Source organism: Mus pahari, chromosome 22 (genome assembly GCF_900095145.1).
Source record: "Mus pahari chromosome 22, PAHARI_EIJ_v1.1, whole genome shotgun sequence".
Lineage (NCBI taxonomy): Eukaryota > Metazoa > Chordata > Mammalia > Rodentia > Muridae > Mus > Mus pahari.
In genome coordinates, this window is record NC_034611.1 from 49,665,475 (window position 1) to 49,690,474 (window position 25,000).

Genomic DNA, 25,000 nt, shown 5'->3' on the forward strand with positions numbered 1-25,000 from the left:
AAAAAAAAAAAAAAAAAAAAAAACTTTCTCCTCTGTAGACAGCACATTTCATTGTATAATAATTCTCACTATCAATTCTTTTTGTCTATATGTGTGTGTAGTAATGGCAGAGCAAGCATATCTATTTGAGCTCTGCGTTATGGTATGTAGTGGCTCTGGACACACAGTCCTTTCATTACCTAGTGCCTCCTAAAGCGGCTCTTTGTAGGCATACAACTGCTTCTCTGTCTGTTCCTCCTGTGACTTGATATCCAGACATCCTCATCCTTTTATATATGATATCCAGACATCCTAGATATTTCTACTCTATGACTGTTCCTCTGTAAGATAAGATAAGCTAAGGCATATGTCCAGACTTTGTGGAAACAACATACTGATAGCTGTGTTCGATCTCTGAGTTTGGACATTTGGCTGATTTTATAATTCTGCTCAAGGTTGGACCTTCACTGAGCTTCAAGTTAGAAATAACTTTTTATATAGAAAAAAAATTTTTTTGAGACTGATAACGTTTTGCTAAAGAGAGTTTGTGTTTGTCTACCATATAGAAAGTCCGGGCCTGCTGCCTCTGCTCGGAGAGAGGACATCTCCAGTATGGCTGTCCAGCCCGTTACTGCTTAGACTGCTCTTTGCCCATGTCTTCCAATCACAGATGTTTTGAAAGATCGTCCTGGAGAAAACGATGTGACCGATGTGATATGATAGGCCACTATGCTGACGTAAGTATTTTTAATGAACTAATTTGTTAAGACTTTGGACAGTGTAGCAGTTTATAACCATCAGCCATCCTACTTGAAAGAATGTTTATTGGTAGGTTTATTTGTTGTTTTCTTGAAACAGGATTTCTGTGTAGCCCTGGCTGTCCTTGTTTTGTGAAACAGGCTGACCTCAAACTCAGAGATACAAATGTCTCTACCTCCTGCATGCTGGGATACAAGGTGTGTACCATCACAGCTGGCTTTAGAAAAATGTACACTTCATGTTTTATACAGATGTGCATATGAAAACCAATCTGAAATTCTTGGGTTTTTTTTTTTGTTTGTTTTTTTTTGTTTTTTTTTTTCCGATCTGAAATTCTTGATTTTGATTTCACTAGTGGTAAAATAAATAGTCTGTGACAATAAGTACATGCTTCCCAGTACTATAAATATGCCTGTTTTATTAGGTCTTTTTATATATTTAAAAAGTAACTTAGGCATTGTAGTGTGGCCTCTTAATTCCAGCCCCTAGGAGACCTAATCTAAAGGGATTTCAAGTTTTGAGACCAAGTAAACTCAAAAAGTACAAAGAAAGTACAAAGCCAGGCAGTGATGGCGCACGCCTTTAATCCCAGCACTCTGGAGGCAGAGGCAGGAGGATTTCTGAGCTCGAGGCCACCCTGGTCTACAGAGTGAGTTCCAGGACAGCCAGGGCTATACAGAGAAACCCTGTCTCAAAAAACCAAAAAAGAAAAAGAAAAGAAAAGAAACAAGAAAAAAAGAAAGTACAAGAAATTTAGAAAATACTTCAGTTACTTACAACAAAATCATAATAGTGCATTGGGCCTGCCCCTCCTGTTATATATAAGTCTGTGAGGTGTTGAAGGATTATCAGTTCTAACCACAGTATCAGAGCCCAGGAAGGCTAATGGCTTTGATAAGGAATGTGGAGCTTCCTACAGTCAGTTTACTCCTTTTATGGAAGGTTCTGGAACCTTGTTGAATATTGAGATTTTTAACATTTTATAAGTTTAAAAATCAAGTGGAAGCCAGCAAGATGGATCAGTGGATAAAATCACTTGTATACCAAACCTGATCCATAGGTTGGATCCCCAGAACTTAAATGGTAGAAAAAGAGAACAGACTATTACAGGTTGTCTTCTGACCTCCATACCACAGCATGCACTCACACACATACACACACTGAATAAATATTTTTTTTTAAGATTTAAATAGATCACCAAAGTTTCTCTTCCCATGGCCATCCTTGAACGTCTACTTTGCCAGAACCAGATACATACATGCAAAGAAAATTCATAATAAAAACCTGATGAGTTGTGTTCAAACTCTTGCTATATTTGAAATACCTCAGTAGTTACCAACAATGTAAAAACCATCTGACTGAAATCCCTGTTTTATAATGTGAAGGACAGATAGAGTGTAAGACCTAAGTCAGCCTGTACCAGTGGTTATCGCCCTCCAAATGACAAGACTATGGAAAGAGTAGGAAAAGATTTCACATCCTGAAACTGCCAAAGACTCTGTCCTCTTCCCAAAAACTTAGATCAAGAGTCCTCTTACGTATTTCAGGCTGGCCTTGAACTCCCAATCCTCCTGCTCTTTGAATGCTGAGATAAATTATACACATTATAGATATTCTGTATCTGGTTTTAATAGCTTTCTTCCTTTGCTTTTAAATAGGGTCTTACTATGTAGGCTCAGAGATACAAAATCATATTTGAAAAAGTTAGCTGTTCTGAACTGTTTGTTTTTTTGTTTTGTTTTTTTTTTTTCTCCTTGCTCTGTCAGTTTCAGTCTTGAAAGGCTATGATGTTATATCAGAAGCTGAACAGTTTTAGCACTGATGTGAAAGACCCATTCACAGTATAGAGTCTTAACCACTTTCATCATACTTGTTACTATCCTGCACAGTCTGTGAATATTAACTCTGGACTATTATGAACAGTTCCCACTTTGCCGTTTTCTCTATTTTCAGTAGGCAGCTAGTGTAATCAGTCATTTTTGTTTGGTTGGGTTTTTTTGGTTGTTGCTATTCATGTTGTTGTTGGTGGTGCTGGTAGTGGTTGTATTTCTGTGTTACTGTCTGGCAAGATATGCAGCTGGGGTGTATACCAGCATAACCTTCTGCCTCCTAAATGCTGGGATTAGACCACCAAGCCTTTCCAAACGTGTCTCAGCTTATATCAATCCAAATTTGTATGACTTTGTTTCAGTCAGAACTCAGGCTCATACAGTCTGCATATGGGCTGTGTATGCTCTGACTTCTTGACCCTAGGGATCCCTGCAGCTTACTTTCTTTAGATGATTTCCTTGGAAGACCAAATAAACCTTTCTCTGTGTCCTCTGTTACTTTTCCACTTAGTTACTCACAAGAACTTACTTCCTCAACTTTATTGCATCTCCCCAAATGTCTCCTTTTGCCCACCCTGGGTAAAACAGCACACACATCTCTACACCCTCAACTTTCCTTGCCCTCTTTTTCTAATTTTCCTCCTTTTTAAAAAAAAAAAAAAAAAAAGAGTTACTTTTTTATGTATATGAGTAGACTGTAGCTGTCTTCAGACACACCAGAAGAGGGCATCAGATCCCATTACAGATGGTTGTGAGCCACAGTGTGGTTGCTCGAACTGAACTCAGGACCTCTGGGAAGAACCACTGAGCCATCTCTCCAGCCCTGTTTCTTCTCCTTAACACTTCCGTCTTACATTGAATTTGAACATAATTTACATGTGTGTTTTCAGCATACTCATCATAGTTACGGTAGTCTCTAGGAGAGTGCCGTGACATTGGAGCTCAATAGGACGTTGAATAATGAATGAATAAATGAGTTGGGTAGGCTAGATCCTGTGCACCCAACCTCCAGTTAAATGACTGGAGCGTTGTCAAGCCTTGCACCTAAGCATGCCTGCTGGGACATTCTCAGCTTAGGTGGTAATAAGGTAAACCTAGTAAATGTTCTAGTTCTGCTTAAAATCGTTTCAAAGCCCGGCGTGGTGGTACACGCCTTTAATCCCAACACTTGGGAGGCAGAGGCAGGCGGATTTCTGAGTTCGAGGCCAGCCTGGTCTACAAAGTGAGTTCCAGGATAGCCAGGGCTATACAGAGAAACCCTGTCTCGGAAAAAAAACAAAAACAAAAAAACAAAAAACAAACAATAAAATCATTTCAGTAGACTTTCCAGAAATCACCGTACCTACAGCATACCCAAAATAAAGTGGCATTTCTAAGGGAAAGGCATTCTATTATCCTGTCTTTCTTGGGATCAACTTTAGGTCTGTGTTATTTTTAAAATATATTACTTTGTTACCAATTACTCTTCCTAACTATTTGTGTTTTAAATAAATGCTGTAACTGTTTTTTAGTCCTTTAGTTTGGGCCTGTCAACTGCTGGGTTCTATTAGGAAGACTCTTAACCATTGACTTTGTGGTGAAATATATGTACTGTGTCAATTTTCCTGTTAACTTATTTGAAAATAATACAGACTATTGGCATTGAGACTGATTTAATGATGATTACAAAATGAAATAAAACAAATACAACTTAATGTAGTAACCTCCTGGCAAGGGTTTGAAGATGAAAATATAGCAACTTCTCCCTGTCTGAACCTTTTTTTTTTTAAAGATTTATTTTTTATTTTATTTTTATGAGTACGCTGTAACTATCTTCAGACACACCAGAAGAAATCATCAGATCCCATTACAGATGGTTGTGAGTCACCATGTGGTTGCTGGGAATTGAACTCAGAACCTCTGGAAGAGCAGTCAGTGCTCTTAACCACTGAGATGTCTCTCCAGCCCCCTCTCTAAACTTTCGTTTCTTGTTTTATTGTTGTTGCTACAGAACAGTTTAAATATACAATGATAAAGAAGGAAAGGGCTTATTTTGAAAATAAAATCACCTCTGAGCTGGTGAGATGGGTCTATGAGTAAAAGTATTTACCACCAAGCTTGGCAACCTGAGCTCTTTTCCCTGTTCCCATATGGTAGAAGGAGAGAACCAATTCTTGAAAGTTATCTAATGACTTACACACACACACTTGTGGTGGCGTGGGCACACTCACACATGTACAGTAAATAAAGTAGTAATATAATTTAAATTACCAAAATGTTTCAGAATTTAAGATTGATTGATTGATTGATTGATTTAAATAAATGTGTGATCCTCGTGATGACCATCACACCAATTTGGAGAATAAAGAGGGAAATGAGACTCATCATAGACATATTTGTTATTTAAGCATAAATATTGGAGCTAAGAGACATGATTGGGATAATTGATTTACTTAATTAAAGATAATTATTGAATGGACTTTTGAGTGCTTCTTTAGTTGAGAGGCTCAGGATACTAATAAGAAAGTTAAGTTGACCTCTGCACTTTCTTTTTGTTAGTCCTAACTAATTTAGGGATCAGAGGTGTGGGCATGCATGCCGTGATATTTGAGTGGAGGTCAGAGGACAACTCTGGGGGAGTGGCTTTGCTCTTTCCACTTTATTGAGGGGAGTCTCTCATGCTGCTGCTGTGCATATTCCAGGCTGACTGACCCTTGAGCTTCAGGGAATCTCTTGTCTCCTCGCTGCATCTTACCACAGAAATTGCCCTACTTTGATTCTATGTTGCTGCAAGATAAAACTGACCAAAACTGACTTGGGGGCATTTTCTCAGTTGAGATTCCCTCTTCCCAGATGAGCATATGTCAAGTTGACAAAAAATGACATAGCACAGCAGTGCTCAGACTGAAGAAACATGCCATTGCATCGACCTTTTTAGATAGGCCTAGGAATTGAACTTGGGTCCTCGGGTTGGTGCAGCTAGCATGTTTGCCCACTAAGCCATCTGCCCTGCCCTACTTCTGTCCTCACGATCTTTTTAGTGAAACTCATTTATGTGTCCATTTAAGAGAATAAATCCCAAGCTAAGAATTAATCATTCATTAAAACTTCCCAAGCTACTTAACTAATAAATAAATATCTGAACTTTTTGGGATTGCATATACATAGTCTACGTTTTAAATTGAAGCTATGTACCTTAACACATTTAAACTTTGAAAGAGAATCCAGCCTTGTTTTGAAATTGTGTTAAACGGTTTCCTTTCTCAACATCTCTAATCTGAATCCCCCCCACCACCCTCTCAAGCTGTCTTAGAGCACATGCCTCACTGTCCAGCACTTGGCCCTAGTAGTGAGCCTAGCAGCTTAATGGAAAGATTTCTTTGTTGAAACTAAGAATGTGCTAGTAGAGGATAGAGGGAGATTGTCCTCCTCTGCGTCTTTGGTGTCATTGAGAATTATGTGGTCCTTAGAAATGGACTTACCCTTAGTCCGGTCCTGTGAGACTGTGACAAAGTAGATTGGTGCCAGAAGTGATTGTCAGACGCGTTGACCATCTCACCTACTTTTAAAATTCAGTTGTAAATGTCTACACAGACTTGGATTTCATTCTTAGATCTCTAATAAGGACAAATTCTGATATAATTGATCTATGAAATTAAGGAAGTCGGATCCACATTAATGCCCTGTGAGGCTACAAAACATAATTAAATACTGCAAACCAAGCTTAACTCTCCTAAACTTCATTGATTCCAGATAGCTTCTGAACCAGATTTTGCAAATCTCCTTCAAACCATACAGTTATATACTAATTAATTCATTTAAACATGCAATGTGTCCAACCTTATCTGCAGAATAACTTTGTTTTGAGTTAAAAAGTGGACTCAGTTCTTTGTAATATGTGTATGTGCTTATTTATATGTATTATTTTATCCTGTTAAATAGGATAAAAGATTACATACCAGGTTATTAGCCTTGATTTTCCTCTGCACACTAAGAATATAGACAGGTTGAGAAATGTAATTAGTTTCCCTCTACTTTTTATCATAATTCAGTTTTTTTAAAAAGAGAGAAAAGGATAATTATTTCTGGAAGACTTCAGTTTAAGCCAGACTTGATATCATAGCCTGTAATCCCAGCTCCTCAGGAGGCTGAAGCAGAAGGATCACCAAGTTCAAGATCAGCCTGGTCAGCTTAGTGAGACCTATCTCCTAGGAAACCCCGTTAGGACTGCTGCTATGGCTCAGTGGTAACCCACTTACCCAGTCTCTGTGGTAGTGTTACTGTAGTTATGTCAGAACTCATAGGTGCATTTGTTCTGGTTGTTCTTTATTTCCTTTTTTATAGTGACTTGTATTTGTGTTTTATTTATGTATTCAAGGTGTAATATATCCTATTCTATTACTTACAAGTATTATATGTTATAAATTCTTTGTGAATAGTATAGTCAATAGCCACATTTTAGTACTGTTGGATGGTTTTTAGACATTCTAATAAATGTATCAACTGTTTTTGTGGTTCTAATTTGTGTCTGCCCAGTGACTAACCCTGCTGAATATCCTTTCACGTGCTCATTTTTATTCTTGTGTCGTTGCTGGTGATGATGTGTCTAGATCCCTTCCCATTTTTAATTGTGGTCCTTATTTACTCATTATTTCAGATTTTACTCTTTTATTGCCTATATGATTCGGAAATATTTTTTTCAATCAGCAGCTCCTTTGTAAATTTGAAGTACAACTTGCCAGTCTTTTATGGCTTATATTTTTGGTACCATTTCTAAGAACTCTTTTCCCAACCTTGAGGCATAAAAGTTTTGTCCCATATATTCTTCCAAACATCTTGTAGTTTTATGTTTCATATACTGATTAGCAATCAGTCCATTTTGAGTTGGTTTTTATATAGGTGTGAGTTGGTTTTTATCATTCATTAAAGCCCATCCTTTGTGACTTTGTTAAAGATTACATAACCACACTTACATGGATTGATATCTAGACTATCCATCTATGCCATCCAGATAATGAGTATAGTTTCTTTAAACTTTGTTTTCTCTATTTCCTTTCTCTTTCCAAATGATTTTAAGTTGGCTCATTTACCTGTGATAAATCTTGATTGGATTTTGATTATTGTGTTTAATCTATTGATGACTGTAGGGGCAGTTAACTCTACTATATTGAGTGTTCTAACCCAAAAATACAATATATTTCTTACTAATTATTCTGGGCTTCTTTGCTTTATGTTATAAGAATTTTGAAGATTTCAGTATATGCATTTTCTTCATATTAAGATTTACACATTTTTATTGGAATTGTACCAGGTTTTCTTTTTTTACCAAATTGCTTTTCAGTCATTTATTGCTTATATATAGAAAAACATTTTATTAAATATTTACAGTAGTTCTCCAGTGTTAAAACTATATTTAACTTATTTTTTGGTTGCCTGTTTTTTCTATATTTATAATGAATGTTCAGTACTTATAATAACGGTGTGTGTTTGTGGGTGCGTGTGTGTGTGTGTGTGTGTGTGTGTAGTATGTAAGCCCCAGAGATTGATGTCAAGTGTCTTCTTCAACCATTTTCCCTTTCTTTTTTGAGACAGGGTCTCTGACTGAAGCTAGAGCTTCCCAGTCTGGCTAGAGTGGCCAGCCGGCAAGCAGCCAAGCTCCTCTTGCCTCCACCTGCCAACACTGGCCTTTCAGGAGTGTAAGGCTACCACACCCTGCTCTTCACATGAGTACTGTGGAGCCAGACTCACTGACCACCTCCCCAATTCCTATCATGATTCTTTTTAAGATGAGCTTTTAAATTACAATTGTGACAGCATCAAATAGCACAACTCTGGACCCAGAGTTTATCTAACATACCCTGGATGCTATGAGCATCTTGAGAGAAAAAGAAAAGGTAATTCCAAAGAAGAAGTAATTCCATGATACTTACATAACTAGAACTGAATGTTAAAACATGATCATGAATAGAAGTAGCTTTATGTAGTTACCAAGGGAAATAACTTGTATCATTAGGTATTTGTCATTTGAGATGGTGCTTATATTTTTATATATGTAAATATAAAATAATAATTTTCTGTCACTGTCAGCACTCAGAAACTCACTGTTCATTCGACACCAAGAATTAAGGAATACTGTCAACCTAAATTTTTGTTATTGTTCAGGTATAGGAAGGTTAGTATTTAAGAAAGGAAGCCTCTAGGCTAATATGATGGCTTAACATGTAAGGGTATTTGCCACTAAGCCTTATTACTTGAGTTTAGTCCCCAGAATCTACACAATAGAAGGTAAAACCAATTCCAGCAAGTTGTTCTTTGACCTCCATGTGCATGTACACTTAGAGATGCACGCACACAAAATAAATGTAAAAGGTTGTTTTTAAAAGAAATGGAGACAATGGAGAGATGGTGCAGTGGTTAAGAGAGTTCTTGCATGACAGAAGACCCTAATTCAATTCCCAGCACCCACATGGTGGCTCAAAACATCTGTAACTGCAGCTACAGGAGGCATCAGGCACCAGCTATAAACAGTGCATAAAAAATTTTAATTAAAAGAAAAGAAACGGCACATGTAATTGCAGCATTCAGGAAGCTAAGAGCAGGATTACCGCTTCAAGTCCAGGCTGGGCTACATAGGGATAACATTTCATTTACCTTCCAAATTTTTCTCCTTCAAGAGAGAGTTTCCTGGAAGGAAATCTCTGGTAACTGTTAAAAAGGAAATTCTGAAAAAAAATGCTGTGCCCATTATTATTTAGACATTGTAGGAAAAAGAACTGACCTGAGTTTGAGTAAACATGTCGCTTTGAGAGTGGGGTGGATCATCAGTGACCAAAATAGCTTAAAAGTTTTGTAGTCAGAAGTTAACTCTAAAGTACAATCTGATCCAGTATCCTTTTCTGATTGTAAACAACTAAAAACATTAAGTAGACCTCATCTGAATGTAAAACTAAATGGATAACTTAAGTGCTAATGGTTTGGGTCTCTCCCCGACCCCGATGAAGAAGGGAGTCACAAGCAGTGACATCTAAATGAAATGTCGTTTGTTCTTTCCTTTTGCTTTCCTACCAAGCTCGACCACTCTCCGATGGAGTCTCAGCTACCTTATTAATGTCCGATTGTCCATGACCATGGAGCTTCGATAGAATAGAGAGAGTACCACTCTCATGTAACTGTAGTCGTGACTAATAACAGTTGAGCCTTGCTGTTTAGCAGGCTTTGTTCTAAAGAATTCATCTTCTCAGCTCTAACCATCACAGCAGCACATTGAGAGAGTTCTGGGAGCCCTGTTTCAGAAATACAAAAGCCGAGACACGGCAGTCTGTAATTTGCCTAGGACAGTAAGGAGCAGGGCTAGGATTTGAACCCAGCCTTTTCTTTGGTTCTGGCCTATCTAATTTTAGCTGTTATGCTCACGTGACTCATTGTCTTCATTTTCTCTTATTGTTTTATGTTTCATTTTCCTTAGCTAAAAACAGTGTCAGAGAATTAGCTCTTTGTAAAATAAATAAGCATATGTCAGTCATCTAGAATCAGAGTAGCTCCAGACATTATGATTCCTTATTAAAAAACTCTTTTTCAAAAGAAAATGTTACTTAAGAAAACTGAGTGTGTGAGTATTTTGAGGGTCTTTTGTGATCAATTTTAAATATTTTTCTGTAAAATAGGACAATTGCATTTCCAATAAAACTGAAATATAATTTAACAAACTTTATGCCCTTATAACTACACTTAACTTAGGAGAATACAAAAATAAAGAGAATATTTTCTGAAAAAAAAAAAAAAAAGCTTGTTAGTTTTTCTGATTACAGAGGATTTTGAGTATAAAAACTGACTAGAATTTGACCTGAAATCAAAAGTTAGTTTTATGGAGTCTAGTTCATTTTGGAAGCAGCTTTGAAATAGCGATCAGTGAATGGCTTTTCATACTGATTGCTGAAAAATATATAGATTCTGTATACATTGCCACATTATAGGTGTTGAATATATGTCTAAACCTATTTGTGTTTATGTATTTATCTCCTTACCAAGAATAGCCAATTTTATGCAGAATAGAAATATAATAAACAATCTTAAAACATTTTGAATTTTATTATAGGTTTCTATAATGTTAGACCTTAGAGCTGTCTGTATGTAGAATTTTGGTTTAAGGTAAATGTTAGGATATTCTCTTAATTTTCTTCCCTCCTAAGATAAACTCCAGCTCACATAAATATGTCGGGAGAGCCCCATGCATACACGGTGGTTAGCCAAGTGTTTGGACAGTTGGATGACTTGAGAGTCTTTGTAGGAAGGGTCTGCAGACCAGGCTTCAGGGAGGAGTTGTCCCTTGCAGTGGAAGGTGCTTAAAACAGCATCAGTGTGTGGGGAGACTCACACTCACAGTCAGTCCAGAGATGGGATTATTTTTCTTGCCATCACTTCTCAGTCAACAAATTTTAAACAAAATTATTCTCTTTATTTTTTTTCTATTTAAGTTATTCAGCATTGATGAGCATTGCTTGTTTTATTAAATCTTTTGTTTTGCTGCAGTGACTTAAGGGGCCAGCTCTTAACAGCAGAGGCTTTGACAAAGCACCAGAGGATTCTGTTAGAAAGTTGTGTTTCGTAATTGTAGTTGTCGTGTCAGAGCCTAACTGACTTGGAGCTGAAGGATTTTTGTGAGATGAGTAGCTGTGCCAGCAGGGACCCAAGTCTCCTGGGCTGGCCGCGCTCTCATTAAGATTTGCCGCTAGCAGTGGCGGTGTTGAGCATGTGTGTGACGTGCATTCTGTTATTGTATGCTTGGCTTGTCAGCTTGCAGCTTCCTGACACTCACTTATGTCACTCTTTATTCAGAGAGGAAGAAGCTTTTGATAATTTGACAAGACAAGCTCTTAAACGATCTAGGTCATGGCCTTCACTGTCTGTGATTGTGAACATATTTCCTGAAAGCCCTGTCACTCATCACAGCTACATTTTCTCCCGGGGAGCCACAGGCCTGTCCTGGTCTCTTGTCAGCTCATACATTTTGGTTATTCATATACCAAATACAGTACTGGGGTTTTTTTTTCTTCCCTTTTGCAAATGCTAGCATGTTAGTAAGGCTAATCCTTTCTCCTGTGCTGTGTTCCCAGCAGGGCTGCGTTCAAGGGCTCTCTCAGTACAAGGCAGACAACTGGCCAAGGGGAGCTGAGGAGGAGGAAAGGCCGCTTAGCGCTGTTTTGTGTTTGTTCACTGTTGTGGAAATATGAGAACTGGTGGCAAGGGCCTTGTCTGTGGAGCACTTGAGTCTTGGTCTGCTGTCAGGGGCTGTTTAAGATTGAGTGTTTTATTTTCTTTGATGTACACATTTGAGAATAGGGAAGTGGGAATTAAACAACAGATGCACTAAGCCGTTGTTCTCATAAAACAATAATTAGCACCTGATAAAATTCAATATGGGTCGAAATGCACAATATAAACTCTCAATTCATCTGGCGTGGCAAAGTATGTTGATTCATCTTTGAATGTTATGAATAATAACACTCAGTTATTCATGTATGTTTATTATCCAAAGTACAATAGATAGGAAAACTAGTTGGGCAAAAGTTGGCAAGCAGTGGACCACATTCCCGAAACAGATGTACGAGTGCGCTGTGTGTGTCCGGGTGTTCATCTACCTAAATGCCAGGAAGGTGGGAGCCGCGGGGCAATAGTAGTGCAACTGCACTATGATGCTTTGTGTGTTTTCACTTTAGCTGACGACTCATTCAGTCTAAATGTTTTAATCAGACCAAGTTTTCACTTGTAAGTAGTTAGCTTCTTTAGAAGTTTATTCTATCTAAATTTTCCATGCAATGCATGTATAAACCTGAAGGCTATGCCATTCTGCTTGCTGAGAATTTATTAAATATCTCTGTGTACAATACTAAGGAATATTTAAAAGAAGTCACCAAAGTTTAGCATGTAGGAAAAATAGGATTTTAAATTTTGATGAATGATTGCAGTTCCATTTTGTATTTAGAATTAACATGTATGCCCTCCATTGACCTCTGCTTTGAAGTCTTTTTTTCTAACCTTACATAGCATTATGTACAAAATAGTAAAATGAATCTATATATAGGAATGTTAATAAAAGTACTTACATAATAGCTAGATGTTTTTAATTGTAGTACTATTATCTAATAAAAGAAAAGAAGTTTCATATCATCCACTCCTGTATCAGTCATCATCTTCCGGTACAGGGCAATCAGATGATTATTCAAAAACCAAGTAATTCTTTCTTTTATTACTAAATTGCTACTACACCAGAAAAGGTCACATGGTAGAGTGGCATTCTGCCAGTCTATGACAACTCAGTGATTGTGATTTTTCAACCGTATTATTCTGAGGATACTGTGGTAATCAAGAACTATCCATAACTAATGTATAAATAACTGCTTGCTATCTCTATAGTAATCAAACTCAAATTATATGTACATAGCAAAAGGTTTATGCCAGAAGGCAGGAAGTGAGTACTTGAAGATATATCGTACATTAAGTCTTATATGTAAGTATGTTTGAGTGTGTCATCCTTAAGAACCTGAGAGCCAACCACTCTGTAGCTATTCTTTATGTAGGCCTGACATTGTCTTTGCCTCCTGAAGCTTTTAATTTTTTTAAAGTATTTTTCTTTCAGTTAGCATTACTAATACAGAAATCATTGACATAAGTAATGGGTTTTTCAGACACTATATATTTTATGAATATGCCATTAGAACTGGGAAGAAGATCACTGGACATTCTAATTTACATGCTTTCCTATAGAAAATTGCACAGGCTAGTTAATCTTAAAGTACATAATGTATAGTTTTTTTTGCCTGAGTTATAAATCTTTGGTCTAACCACTTATTTGGTATTTTCAGTAGAGATTTTGCTGTTCATAGTTACTGTTATAACATTCTTTTTCTGTAAGGATGGTCAACTGCTGGGCGGAACAGTGCTGTTAGAGACAGTTTCCTCTTAAAGAGATCAGTGTGTGACTCAGGAAAAGGGTCTCTTGCTGGGGTCTGTTCCTGTTGCGGAGTATTTTGTAATCTATTCTGATTTCAGTAAGTTCATCTTGAACAGATTTTTTGAGGTTTCATTGTTTTGTTTTTAGATTATTTCTCGATAAATATGTAAAATTTTGATGTATAAGAGAAAGGCTATAGATTTTAGGGATTTTGCTTTGGTTTGGCTTGGCTTTCTTTTTTTATTCTCTTTTTCATTAAGTTTTATGTTAGCACCAACAGACATTACAGATAAGTACACTGCACAGTTAAAGCTTCTTAAAAGTGGTGCTCTTTTAAAAGACACTCTAGGTTAGTCTTTCAGATCTAGACCACTGCTCTTGAGTTACCAGTTTAACTGAGTTATGGCCCAGCATCATACCATAGTCCCCAAACTTCTAACCTGTGAAGAAAGAGAGGAAAACTTTGTAACTGGCTTCCTGACAATGGCAGGGAGTGTGTTAAAGCAGTGTAAAATTCAATTAAACCGTCTAGCCAGGTTTTTGAAGCTGAAATGCAGACCCTTTCTGTTAAGCTTCTTATTTTCCTGTGACCGACACCGGTGGATGCTGGGTTATGCCAAAACCAACAGTCTGTAAAGTACCTTGTTTCATGCTCCCAGCTGATCAATATTTTTATTTTCCAGGCTTGCCCAGAAATCTGGAGGCAGTATCACCTAACGGTGAGTAAAAACACTTTTTTATTTTCCCCAAGACCCAGCCTATTTACCCTTCTCTGAACTGCTGACCATAAAATATAGACAAGCATCTTCTGCAGCAAGATAATAAACATCTGGAGAGTTTGTACTGAGGAAGCAATAATGCACCTACCTATCCCTTTCTCCTGCCCACTGCCTGTTCTTTATTTTCCTGTTTTTAAAAGATTTCAGCTGATTTTTATTACTCATGTCATTAAATGATTCTATCATAATACCCTCAGACTTAGGTTATATTCACTAAATTAAAGGGGAAAAGTATTTTAGAGGCTATAAAGCAGTGAAACAATCCTGTGTCTTTAAAACACTGTGTTACCACAGTCCATAAGCATACAGCCCACAATATCATCCATTATCACTTAGTGCTTTTACTGAAATACATTCTTAAATGAAGCTAGAAAACCTTAGTGTACCTTTCATATAGGACAATTCAACTCTCCTATTCTTAAAAGTCTCTATACTTGTTTGAATTTTAGACATATATATATATTTAGTAGTCAATTTCTGATTATTCAATTCTGATTTATTATGATTTTAGTCTTAGTGAAAGCAGAAAATAACTATTGCTGTATAATTCGTTTGATTAATTCTCAATATAAAGTCAGATCACTTTGACTCTCCAGTTTAAATAATATTAGTAATTCAATATTGTCTTACTAGTCATTTTTAATGTATTAAATAGTACTGAGAGACAATTTCTTTTAATTATACAGTTATATAGCATAATACAATTAATAGTTGTTGAAGTTTAATATATAAAAGATTTTGTATAATACAGTTCAGAAAAGAGAAAAGGCAGTTTTTTAAAAACATATCTTCATACTGCTTTCCTCTTATAGAAATATAAAGTGAGCCAACAAGTAGACTCATCTACCATTGTCTGCCCAGGCCACAGTGCAAGGGATAGTAGTATATCTGCAGGTTTATTTAAAGCTTTAGTGTTACATTAAATAAAGTCATATACACATCTATATATTCTATACGTATATGTGACAAATGCAGTCAGTGGATTCTTTTTTGGCATTGTAGCAGCTCTTTGGTAACATAATGGTAAAGCCCTTATAGCCTAACCCTGATAAGAACAGAAGCATTCTTGTGTCTCTCAAGGTCTCAGAGTCTCTGTATAATGAATGGTATGGCAGTACTTGTTACTTTTATTAAGTAATAGCATCATAAATTTGACTTTGTATTTCTTTTAGCTTTTCCACTAATTTAAAGAATTGTATGTGACTGTTATTGAATGATAAAAATTAGCTTCAAATGTAACAGAAGGTTAAAAGGTTTGTTGAGTATTTTTTTTTTTAGCTTTCCAGAAACAAATTTAAAAAAATAGATCTTTAAAAATGAAAACAAAATAAACTCATCTTTATTAGAATATAAGATATTCTATCTGTAAGAATAACAAATTCAATTTGAAATTTTTTTTAATATGGAAACCTGGTTGATTTTCTTTCAGAAAATGTTGAAGTAATCATTGTAATTCACAACTACCAGGTTTTAATTAACAGTTAATTACTATGCAAGAATAACTATAACAACAGTATGCTTATAAATGTGTAAATACTTTTATCAGCCCATCTAAAATATAATCATTTTCCAATTATTTAAATTGCCTTATCAGTATATGGACAATATTTGAATGCCTGCAATTAAGTAGTATTAAAGACTGAGTAAAAGCACACTGCATGCTGATTTTAGCCATCTTCAGCCCTTTTCCTAGGCGATGGACTGCCATCTATTGACTCAGAGTAGCCCTCACATGTGAACGTGGCATCAGTCACAGCAGTGGCCACAGAAGGAACTAACTTTAAATTGCCTCTATGTACTTTCAACCAGCCTGCTTAAGGCTATAAAGCATCTAGAGTTCACTGTGATACATTCAATTCTCTTCTAACCTAAAAGTATCTATTTCTAACTCCAAATGAACTGTACTTTGGGGCTTAAATTTCGCTTAGGACTCGGGTTTGGAACTGTTGACATTTGAGTGCTTTACACTTGCTGTGCCTGATTCCCAACTGATAAGATCTGGAGGATCATTTCCAGAACAAGTACACTTTAAGCAGCTACAAAATCGGGCCTGTCTAGAAAGCCTCTCTTTTATAAACATGCAAGAAAGATGAAGATAAGTAACATAGACTTACGAATTTTCAATTTTTCCTTACAATATTGTGAAATAAGATTTCAAAAGAGAAGTTTTCATTGTTTTCAGTAATATCAAAGATAAAATGATCTAAATGAAGAGCTTTTTAACAAACTTGACTTCAATGCACTAATAAAAGGCAAATCCATCATTTCAAAAGATATACAGTGATACCAAGACCCTAAAGTACACACCCAGCGCAGCATGTGGCTTTACTGCTTTTCTTCATCCATTTCAATGACTAATAAAAAAATTGTACCTTTTGATGTCTTTGTTGATCTGAAGACATGTGAGAAAAAGTTTATTTAAAAATTACTTATACTTCCTTTTAAAAAAAGAAAAAACAAGTGTTTTGATATCTTTGCTGATCTGGAGACAAACACGAGGCGGAAAAATTAACAATTATGTAATTTCCTCCAATAGCTAATACTTTTACTTCCTCAAAAAGTTAAAGTTTTTACATGTTTTAAACATATAACCCTATTCTTTACATTGTAGCTTTCAGATTTTTAGCAAAGCCTTGTCTTTTTCTTCATTCACATAGTTCCTTGTAGATTATTTCCCTATGAAAAAAAGAAAGTCCCTTCTCCATCCCTTCATCCCTTACGTCAGAGTAAAGCGCTAGGCTAATGTGGCACCAACAGAGTTTTACAACACAGAGTGATTTTCTCTGATAGAAACTATAATTTAACACGCATTAGACATTCTTACCGTGTTTACTTAAAAAGTAATCAGGAAATTGCCATTCAAAAGCTGTATATATTGAGAACCAAAAAGGTTAATGCATCTTTTATGTTTAATTTTGTGCTTGCTTTTTAATGTATTTAAAATGCATTACAACCTTACTACTTATTTTAACTAAAAATTTCAGAATATGGAAGAGGATATAATTTTTATATGAGGGTAAAGTTTTACATGTTTAGTCATAATGTTTGGAATGCTTAGAATTTATACTTCAAAAATGGAAATTTTTATTAACTAGGGAAGAGAAGAGAAATACATTTCCTTGTCTTCCTTTCTGGTCAGTGTTTACTAGCAGTCAAGAGTACAACACTGAACCCACTGAGTAGCGGAGTCTTACAGACTGCAGTTCAAGTGCTCCATTCGTTTTCCCATTCCACATTCTCTCCTTACCTAGGAACATCAGCCTACAAGTGTATTGCTGAGTTTTCACAGAATGATTTTTACAGCAAGTCAGAATTTTACCATCTAAAATCTTCTATGCTTTATGCCACAGAATGGTACCCCAAATATCAGCAGATTAAAACTAACTTCAGAACTACTGTTTTGCAATCCAGAAGAAAATAACAGAAAATAGGTGCTAAAGCTACAGCCATTCAAATATATTTATCTTGGGATTGAGTTGTAAGACAGGGTAAATATAACATCCCATGCTTTTTAAAAAATAATAATAATAACTTGAGCAAAATGTTTTTTAAAGTCAGCAACAATGGAGACATTTTTCTATTCATGTTTTTTAAAAAAGAAACTTCCTTTTAATGTGTTACGAGTATGTGTTTGGAGTCTTGGGTGGCTTTAGAAAACTTGTTAGCTCCCCACGCAGACCTGCCAAACATGCGAGCACCATCTACATGCTGCTCCCCTGAGGAACCCTCATCTTTCCTCTGTGTGCTTGCACGTGTGAGGGAGGGGAACAGCCCCAGGCATGTATTTAAGAAAATAGCATTGATTGGGCATTACCATTAGAATTATATATTCTAAAATAGGGTGAGGCCTGCCTCATTTTCATTATTAAAAAAAACAAAAATGTTGTACCATCTTTAAGGGCCTGACAGAAACTATCATAAACAACATTTTTATAAATTCATTTGCCAACTCCCAGAACCAAGAATACTCATAACTCATAGGCATTTTCCTCTGCTGCTGGGTGAGTGCTGTGATTGTTATGTTGCTATTAAGACACTAGAGATGTTAAAGTTCAAGGATTCAGTTGTCTTTAAAAATCCCCTTAAATCCTGAAACTGCTAAAGTTAATGTGCTGTGATCTGATGACTGAGAACACACACACCTTGTTTGCAGTACGTGAGGATGTATTTTTCTTACAGGACTCAGAAGTAAAGCAGGCTGCTTTATTTCTTTTTCAAGTTGCTTAATATCTGAAAAACATGATTTGGTTGGTTGGTTTTGGTGCTGGGTCTAAACGCAGGGCCTTATGTTTGCTAACTATGTGCTCTGCCACTGAGTACACCCCGAGTACCAATGAGATTTTTTTTAATTAGCATTGATGACTTCTATAATAATAAGAAATATATTTGAACATTTATATGACATCATTTTTGAAGATTTTTCACGTGGAAATTTTATCTAATATAGTTTAGTATTTGTCCTGCCCTTAATGTCAAAATTATGATGTTTTTTTTTTTACTTCAGTCTTAACATTTTTAACTTAATATATAAAAAGTGATTACTGCATTTAAAGAATTAAATTTACTGATGTTTTATAGTAATTCTGTTACACGCCAGAATTAATCATTGAAATCAATAAGAAAATACACTTTCAAAAAGGGTGAAACCTGGAATTATATATCTCAATAAATGAAATTCATTTTAAAATAAATATAATTTGCCAAATCGCCAAAAAGCAGTGTGCTAAAGTGCTTTCTATAAAAGAAAGTGGAAAAGTATAGAAGTTGTACATTAATAATACATGTTATTTTTCCTTTCATGTTTCTTCAGGCCATGTACATGTGCATATAATATAGAAATTTTCTTTTGAAGGAATATGAGTTATCCTTTCAGAAATTTCTTAGCATATATGATTTTAATATTTTAGTTCAAAAGTAATTTGGCCTGGACAGGAAATCAATATGGTATTTTTTTTCTATAGGCGTATTCTTATATAAATATATTTGAATACTACAAGGCTTCCTGGCAATGGTCCTGATGTAGGTACAAGCATTTGAGATAGTGAAGGAGGAAGTGTGCATTGCCTGTGCAGCTTGTGGATGACTTAGGAAGCCAAGCCTGTGCTTTGCCACCTTCTGAACGTCTGTGCCCACCTCAGCAGCAGCTCCCATGTTGGACAGGAACATTGCTCAGTAATAAGTTAGTATAACCTGAAGATCTCCTGTAGCTGGTAACTTTGGTCTTCATACGCTCTCTCTGCTTTTCTGTCTCATACTGGCTGGAGAGAATGACCAGCACACTCAGGACTTACAGTCTGAGTTCTGCTTTAAATTTGAAAGAAATTCTTACAGTCATTAATTTTCTAATCTTTTTTTCCTGAGAATAACAGAAAGGTAGAAAGTTACATTTAGACATTTTATTATCCTTTCCACCCTCTATCCCTGTTGTGTTCATTTTTAGTTACAAATGAACTATATTTAATCATTATAGGGAAAAGTTATTAATAATTAAATATGTAGCAGTTAAATTCCATTTCTAGGTGTTTACATTTTAAAATATGGTACACTTTGAACTTTTTTGTTTTGTCTCCTTAGAAACATATATATTAGTCATGTCATCCCAGAGAAAATTGTATCCCTTTTTACTAGTAAGTCTGTACTTACTTTGAAAGAATTCCAATTTAAGTGAAAATGAATATAATTAAATAAAACCCTTAAACTAAATTTTCTCAGACTTCTTGTTGACCATCATATACTATCTAATACCAGAAATTACAGTTTTCACATCAGAAATGTTTAGCCATTCCTATTTTGTAAGATTACCTACATATCAGAACAGAGGAATAAAATGCAGTATAATTTTAGCATATTTTTCATATGTTAGATAAATAGGTGACTTATGCCATTCCTTAAAGTGCATTCTAAGTAACTGACTCTGTTGTATGCTTTTCTGGATATTTCAATGCAGCAATAAATGTAAATAGAGTATAAAAAACCAGTGTCATTTGCACTAGCTAATTACAGTTAGGATCAATATAGTCTTAGAAGTCAGCTCAGTCATTTGAAGGCCTCTTGCCATGAGCAGTAACTAAGCCAGAGCTGGGTTTTGATGTTACACATGCTTCTGTAATTAACAAGTTAAGCTGGCACTAAGATTTCAAAAACTACTCTCATTTAAGTGACTAGAAATCTATGAATTACTTAACAGATTGACCTGACTTAGACTTGAAATTCATTGATAGTTTCACTCCCTCATATATTAGAAAGTTAAGAGAGTTATATGTAGACTTGTACATCTGTAAATATTTCTTCAAGCTGTCTGAGAATTGGCCTTTCAGTAATATTAGTAATTTATATGAAGAAAAATGCTACAAAGTTTGGAAGGCATTGAACAATTAAAAGAAAACTTGAATAGCTATTATGTAATCCAAATATACATATATGCATGCATGCATGCATGCATGCATGCATACACACATAAATGTATTTGAGATTAAGTTATACATTCACGTTAGCTGGTTTACCAACATATGAGTTGATTCTTTTTCAGAAATAAGAATTATTTTAATGTGAGAGGTCAGAAATCTATTGGTGAAAATAATTCATACATACAAACACATACATCAATTACTGGTAAGGCCACCAGAATCTTTTGTTTTGAGACAGATAGTTCCTCCTGCTTCAGCCTCCTACAGCTGAGCTTGCAGGCATAAACTACCATGCCCAGCTTCATTTTCATTGCTTGTTTTAAAAACTGTGTATGTGTGTATACATCATATATGCTATGCTGTATACATGCATACAAATTTAACTGAATCTACTAGATATAAAGCCATCTTTATAATTTTGTAATGTCTGATCTTATAAATACCCACCTGAGGTTTTTGCATGTTGGTTTCCTTTTATGAGACTTGTCTGGGCTGACCTTGCATTACTGGTATCTTGCTTCAGCCTCCAAAGAGCTAGGACTACAGGCATAGACTATCCTTCCCAGCTAAATGCCTTCATAGGAGTATGCTTGTATGCAGATATTTGCAGTCAGGAACACTAAGTTTGGGGCTGTGTTTTAATTTCATTTATAAAATATAAGTCTCCATTTTTATGTCTTAGATCTATAACATTTATTTTATAATTATATACTTTTTCTTTTCTTTTTTTTTTTTTTTTTAAGAAAAACATGCTTTGAAATTTGGACAGAAGGGCAGGCTTGCCAATGAGTTAATGTTCTATATTACAATATAAGGTAAAGAATGCCAACTTAAGGTTGTGCTCTGGTTTCAAGTTTGATTCCTTTGTGTAGTATGTACACAGAGGCTGTAGTTAAAATGTTTTAGCTCAGAAGAGCCCTAGTTCTATATCTGAAAGTGAGTGGTGGTGCCCACAGGACTCGTGAGTATGCAGTGAGACGGTAACTGCAGTGCCTCACAGCTCCTCATAAAGCAGGTCACACCAGGTAAGCGCTGCCAGCACAAGCCCATGGGCGCCTGCACCAGGAGGTGTGCTGGGTTTCTAGCCCAGACTCAGACTGCTGCAATGTCTCCGCTCAAGGTGAGGTTGTAATGACCTCTTGTAGCCTCCTAACAATGTTTCCTCCTTACAGTTACTGAAGTTAAATACAAGCGTTCTTCTTTTCTTATTATTTATACTTGTCTTACTTGTTTCAAAAAATGTAGGTGAGTAACTTCTTTTTTTTTTTCTTTTTTCCCAAGACAGGGTCTTGCTATGTAGCCCGGGCTGGCCTGGAATCGCTATATAGCCCAAGCTGGCCTGGAACTCGAGATCCTCCTGCCTCAGCTTCATGAGTGCTGAGATTACAGGCGTGCGCCACCACGCCCGGTTTAGGTGAGTAACTCTTAATTAAGTACTGCAACAAGTTATTTTCTTAATTTGATTTACCTTAACATCAGCATAAACATTTAAGATTATATCACAAAAGATTTAAGTTACTTCCTTTCCTATAAAAATGACAAGGTAAAGTACATTTCATAATAAAAATGCAGTGCACGTTTAGACTGGGTTTAATCTCCACCATTTAAAGGAAGCAAAGATCAAGAAAGGGAGGGGGGATAAGTAATGACATCACTCTAAAATACCCGAATTATGCTATTATGTGCATAATTTTAACAGATAACTTCAATGTCCTATGACTAGTTACTGTAAGCAAATTATGTAAATCTTTATAATGAGAATAATATGGAATCAAACAGCTCACAGTAATTATAGTGCTTTATACAAGGAAGAGAGGGATCTTTTTAATAAGACAGGAAAGGAAACCAAATAATATACCAGGGATTTGCACTTAAGATAAAACTAGTTGTGCCTGCACATGACCGATACCAGAAATGAGCCAGAGAGAGTCACAAACTAGAATAGCGTGAGACCTGGATGAGCTTCGCAGTCTTCCTGCTGTGTATGGTTTCAGAAAAAAAGGCAACATCAAATTAGTCACTTCTTTGGTGTGTGCAGTATGTGCCCTTAGAAGAGCATTCCTAGTCCACGTTCCTTACTTTAAGACAAGCAAGGGCTAAGACAGATTGTATTATAAAATCAGAGACCTGAGCTGGGAGCACTGGCTGGTCCTGGGTTTGATTCCCAGCACCCATGTGGTGCCTCAGAGCTGTCTGTAACTCCACTTCCAAGGGATCCATCCTCTTCTGGTTTCTGTGAGCATCAGGAAGATATTATGCAGACATAAGTGCAGGCAAAACACCCACACATATAAAATAAATTTTAAAATTTAAGAAAGCTCACTTTTATTTTTTTTAAAAAAAAGACCATTTACTTCCTACCCCGAAGGTAGGTCCTTGAAGCTGTGAACAGTATTCTAGTAGAATAAGCAGGCTTGGGAGGGAAGTTATATGGAGTTATAATCAAAATTAAAAGCTTGGAATGTATTTGGGTCCCCCTGTATTAACTAATAAATTCAATAGAGCAGTGGTTCTGATCTGTAATTATCAATAGAGGTTTATGTAAGCATTTCATATGGTTGGAAGATATGTATTTAACCTGATTTCCATGCCTTACAGTCTACCCCAGTAAACCTGCAGATAAAATATCTGTGAGTTTACACATATGTGTATTCTTTTCTGTCCCTTCCCTTATATCCTCTCTCCACACCCTCCTCAGCCCTCCCCTACATCAAAGCTTGTGGTCCTTTTCCATCTGTGTACTAAAAGGTTCCTTTGTAAACCAGGCCATTTGTCCGTCATTGTTTGGGGTCCAAACAGTGGTAAGATACCCTGTCACTGATCCCGTGTGCTATGAATGGCAGCTCCTCTCTGGACAATTGGTGGAGGGGCTGAGAAATATTCCTGAGAGGATTATTTAACCTTTCAATTTAGAGGGCACAAAGCCTGGCTGATTAATGAACTTTCTGATGGTTGCCGATAAGCGGATCTATTGCTTTATTTCCTCTAAAAGTGATTCCTTCTCCTATCCATATTACTATAATCTGAAACATAAATGTGGCAAATAGATTAAAAAACTGCACTAAAGAGTTTATCTGGCTGGCAAACTGAAGGAGCTAAATTAAAATTGGTAATGACAGCAGTGGCTCAGCCTCATATATGGTTTTTAAATGCACTGTGTATTTTGAAGAGACTTATTCTCCAGCTTGCCTAGTAATGACTGCTTTTGGTGCAGTCTGGGGCTGGCTTCTGTTATCCCCACCTCATGCCCCCCCCCCAAAAAAATGAGTTGTGTTATCTGGATGGCTGCAGACACATACGCACCCCCTTTCTCACTGCATGGGCAGACAAGGTCGATAGCATTACAAGGTATTTGTGGCAGTGCTTGTTTCAGTTTTCAGAGCTGCCAGTTTCCAGGCAGATTTGAATTACAAAAGAAGAAGCTGGCATGAAAATTGAAAGGTTTTATCGGCTGGTCTGAAGCCTCATAGCACATTGCTTATTTATGCAGTCCATTTGCACCAGGAAATATAAAAAGGAAATACATTTTTAAAATAAGGCCATAAAGACCCAGATATGTTTAAGATGGCAAATAAAATATAGATACCTATAATATCTTTCCAGGAAACGATTTTCACTTAATGTTACTTCAGAAGAGCAGAGCATTTATGTTGCCGTCATAAATGTGTGCGTCTGTGTCACTATGTAGGTAGTCTCTGGGGATTAAGAAGGAAGCCCTATGCTAACTTACTTTAAAATTAAAATAGAGGGAGGGATAGCTCTGCAGTTGAAGAGCTACATTGGAAATATTTAAATAGGGTGGTAAATTAAACTTAAACTAACATTTTTGCATTCCATGTAAAATTAGCTATGGGCCAGTGAATAAACGCTGCTACCTTTAGAGAAAATTGGGATGCATTTTAAGCCTAGAAGATTGGGAGCATCTGGAAGTGCAGCACTGGGCTCCTTCCTGTCTTGCACATGCTCATTGTTCTCCAGTTCTGAGCTTTTCTTTTTGTTTTTGTTGTTGGGGTTTTTAGTGGCGTGTATTGTTTACAGAAAGATTAGAAAGTGATCAGTTTAATAGTTTCCTCTTATGAAACTTATGTTTTTATTTTAGTCTTTAGACATGTCTTTTAGATATAGCCTATTGCTTTTTTAATGTAGTAAATATGTAATTCCACTTAAAATTTATGCCAGTAACATACATATTCATCTTACTTGAACAGTTTTTTGCTTACCAAGAAATGATACGTCCATGTAATAAACTCTTGATTACATTAAATGAATACATAAGCATTTGGTACTGCAAGTTCTTGAATAATTCCTGGATTTACC

General features: G+C 36.1%; 1 protein-coding gene across 3 annotated transcripts in view; it reads left to right on the forward strand.

Moving 5' to 3' along the window:
• The window catches only part of Zcchc7 (zinc finger CCHC-type containing 7), a 173,225-nt gene that overhangs the window by 136,347 nt on the left and 11,878 nt on the right, over positions 1 to 25,000 (forward strand). For all 3 annotated transcript variants that reach the window (XM_029533296.1, XM_021222161.2, XM_029533297.1), the window contains exons 5-6: positions 546 to 716; positions 14,181 to 14,216. In XM_029533296.1, coding sequence (XP_029389156.1) covers positions 546 to 716; positions 14,181 to 14,216 — 207 coding nt within the window. The remainder of the gene's footprint in view (positions 1 to 545; positions 717 to 14,180; positions 14,217 to 25,000) is intronic.